Source organism: Chenopodium quinoa, unplaced genomic scaffold, assembly GCF_001683475.1.
Source record: "Chenopodium quinoa cultivar QQ74 unplaced genomic scaffold, ASM168347v1, whole genome shotgun sequence".
Taxonomy (NCBI): domain Eukaryota; kingdom Viridiplantae; phylum Streptophyta; class Magnoliopsida; order Caryophyllales; family Amaranthaceae; genus Chenopodium; species Chenopodium quinoa.
This window is the reverse complement of record NW_018743510.1, coordinates 2,153,686-2,157,599: the sequence shown is the minus strand read 5'-3', so window position 1 is coordinate 2,157,599 and position 3,914 is coordinate 2,153,686. Positions and strand designations below refer to the sequence as shown.

The 3,914-nt window shown below is 31.5% G+C and overlaps 1 protein-coding gene across 1 annotated transcript; it reads left to right on the top strand.

The window, feature by feature from the left end:
- Positions 1 to 761: 761 nt before the first annotated feature.
- LOC110739638 (protein FAR1-RELATED SEQUENCE 5-like) lies at positions 762 to 1,573 on the top strand. The gene is made up of 2 exons (XM_021920087.1): positions 762 to 1,124; positions 1,271 to 1,573. The coding sequence occupies exons 1-2, from the start codon at positions 762 to 764 to the stop codon at positions 1,571 to 1,573; spliced, it is 666 nt and encodes a 221-aa protein (XP_021775779.1).
- Positions 1,574 to 3,914: the final 2,341 nt, after the last annotated feature.

The window sequence follows — 3,914 nt, the reverse complement described above, 5'->3', positions numbered from 1 at the left end:
TTAACTTAATGACTTTGTTTTAAATGAACTTAGTATAATTGTTTGCTTACTTCAATGTGAAAAGTGAATATCTCCATAAGTCCAATATTCTTTGATAAGAGTCTGTATGTGGGCATTGAATTGTATGTTCATTTGACAAATGAGCATTGAATTATTTGCTCATTTGACAAATTGAGCAAAGAATTGTTTACTTATTTCACAAATGAGCATTGAGTTATTTGCTCATTTGACAAATGAGCATTCAATTATTTGCTCATTTGACAAAAGAGCAAAGAATTGTTTGCTTATTTCACAAATGAGCATTGAGTTATTTGCTCATTTAACAAATGAGCAATCAATTATTTGCTCATTTGTCAAATGAGCATTGAATTATTTGCTCATTTAAAATTTAATCTGAAACAGGTACAACATGGTGATTACTCCATTTACAGGGATTGACCATCATAAGAGCTGCATTACTTTTGCTGTTGGTTTCATAGAAAAGGAAGATATTGTGTCATTTCAGTGGCTGTTCAGATCATTTCTCAGGGCAATGGGTGGAAATGAACCTAAATGTCTGATCATGGATTAGGATACAACATTGAAAATTGTTATTAGTAGTGTGTTTCAGAAGACTGAGCATCGATTTTGTATGTGGCACATAATGAAGAAGTTATCAGATAAGGTGGAGAAAACAATCATGCAGGAAGAAACTGGTTTCCTAAAAAAACTTATGTGCTTGTGTTTGGCATCTTGAAATTAAACCTGCTGAGTTTGAAGAAATGTGGAACAAGGTGATGGTTGAATACCACTTGGAACAACATGAGTGGTTAGGTTATGTGTACACGATAAGGGACAAGTTGATTCTGGCATATTTCAGAGATGTGTTCCTTGGAGGAATAATGCGTACAACATCAAGATCCGAAAGTGAAAACAACTTTTTTTGCTCCTTTATCAATCCTCATGTGTCACTTGTTGAGTTTTACTTGAGATATAAAGCTGCAATTGATGCCCAAAGACACACTCAAGGTCAGAATGATAATGATTCAAAGCACAAATATCCTGAGTGCAAAACATCACCATGGATAGAAAAGCATGCCTCACATTTATATACTAACTCTGTCTTTTATGAATTTCAATATGAGGTTGAAATTGCTTGTTTTTCTTGTGGTGTTGATGAATTGAATAAAGTAAATGGATTGGAAGTTTCAAAAGTAAGTGAAGGAAATCGGACTAGAACATTTGATGTTGTTTTAATTCAACTAACTATGACACCACATGTTCTTGCAAGCTGTTTTATAGGCAAGGAATTCCATGTAGACATATGATTTGGGTTTGGAAAGCAAAAAGGTTTGAAACCATTCCTAAGAAGAATATGCTACACAGATGGACTACTAGGGCACTGAAGAAACCAATTTTTGACTTAGGAGGAAATCTGTTGGAGCAATGTGCTAATATAATTGATAAGAAAAAATTGTTAAATGATTTATGGTCAGAGATACACACTTGTGTAAGTTTGGCAGAAGGCAATGATGAAGATATTTCAAGACCTTGTGATAAATCTTCAAGGATTAAGAAAGGATTTGGAAGCTAAGAGGATTGCAAGAAATAATGAAACAACAACTGGAAGTGCAAAAAACAAAGAACAAGACATTGAGCTATTGATTGGAGCTAGTGTGCCAATTGAAATAATTGTCAAACCTCTAAAAATTTCAAAGAATAAAGGGACTAGAGTTCATGTATCAAATGAAAAGACTTCAAAAAAGAAAGGGACTGAGATTGATGTGTCAAATGTTGAAACAAGAGGTAGAAGTGCAAAAAGGCTGAAGGGAGAAAAAGAAAAGGCTGTAGAACAAAACCAAAAAAAGAAGAGATTATGCAGAGGTTGTGGTGAATTGAGTCATCTTGATATTAGAAATTGTCCAAAAAAAAGTGTAATGATACTTTTATATACATATAAGATTTAATATTTTTAGCACATCCCCTCATTCTTTATCGAACATATAGAAATTTTGTGTTTTTAATTTTGTTGAAATATTGTTGATTTTATATTTCAAAGGAGAAAATACTTAGTTGCTAATTTAACAAATGAGCAAAAACTTAGTTTCTCATTTCTCCAATGAGCAAATAGTTAGTTGCTTATTTGTCAAATGAGCAAGCATTTCTTTAATCATACATTAAATCAACAAGCATTTCTTTACTCATTTGTAAAATGAGCAACCATTAGTTTGCTCATTTGTCAAATAAGCAAATAATTAGTTACTTATTTGTAAAATAAGCAAACGTTTCTTTGATTATTTGGAAAATGAGCAATTAATTTTTTGTTCATTTAGCAAATGAGCAAATATTTAGTTGCTAATTTAACAAATGAGCAAAAACATAGTTGCTCATTTGTCAAATGAGCAAATAGTTAGTTCCTCATTTGTCAAATAAGCAAACATTTCTTTAATCATTCATTAAATCAAGAAGCATTTCTTTGCTTATTTGTAAAATGAGCAATCAAGTATTTGCTCACTTGACAAATGAACAAATATTTTTTTACTCATTTGTCAAATGAGCAAATAGTTCAAATAAACGCTAGGTATAAATGACAAAGTATTTCAAGTAAAAGATAAAAAAATCCAATTTCGATTTAAATATAACCACCACAAAAGTCACCATAATAAAAGTCACCACAAAAGATCCAATTTCGATTCAAATATAACCACAATTTTTACATCATTCAAAGACTAAACAAAGATCTACTTTTGATTCAAACTAATTATCTAATTTCGATTCAAATCAACACTACCAAACTACTTAAAGGTTGATAAAATCATTCTTTCTCTACTTCCCTAAACCTAGAAAGCCAAATCAACACCACCAAGTATCTAAATCAACACTACACTAAGTAAAATACTGAGGTTTCACTAACAAGTAGCTTTCTTAAGCCTTTTCTTCTTTTCTTCTTCAGCCTTTTCTTCTTCAGCCTTAACATAAACTTTCTTCTGCTTTTTCTTCTTTTGAGGAATTTCTTTAACGGACTGAATTGTGTTTACTTCACTTGAAATTATTGACAAGGTGTACTTCACATGAAGTTTTTCTATGATTATCATCTATAAGAAATAGAAAAAGGAAAAATAAAGCAACAAGAAAATTTTAAAAAATATAAATGCAGGAAGGAGCGTGAAGCAGGAAGTAGAAGAATAGAATAGAATAGAATATATCCTAAATGACCATGACAATACATAGAGCTATGTAACCAGAATTTTGAACTTTTTAAGCACTATTAGTGCTTATATTAAAAAGGATGAAGTGACCTAGGCAAAGTCCATAGCTTAAAGAGCAATACAAAACGCAAGCACACTGAAGATAAAGTGGAAATCATGATATACAAAATAAAAGCCAATAGTACAACAAATACAATAAACAAATGCACATGTTATACAGGTAAAATAGTAGAATATGAAAACTAGCAAGGCGAGCTGCAAAGTAGAGGTGAAGGTTATTCCCTTACAGATGATAAGCACTAAGAAACCCATATATTGGCCATAGCCAGAATTCAATAAAAGAGGAAAATATCATCATTTGAAAAACGAGCAAAGAACAATTTGCTCATTTGACAAATGAGCAAAGAATAATTTGCTCATTTGAAAAATGAGCAAATAATTGCTTGCTCATTTGAAAAATGAGCAAATTATTGGTTGCTCATTTGACAAATGAGCAAGATTTATTTCCATAAGCAAGACCAAAACATCTTATTATTAATGATACTATAATATGAAAGACTTACATTATTCTTCTTCAAGCTTGAAGGCCACTTTGACAAACCCATGTATGTTTCCATCCATAAACCTCATCAATGCAACTCCACAGTGCAAATATTTGATATCTGTAGACTTCCAAGGAGAATCAATCACAACATACTCAATGCGCTTGATATCGCTTGACAACAC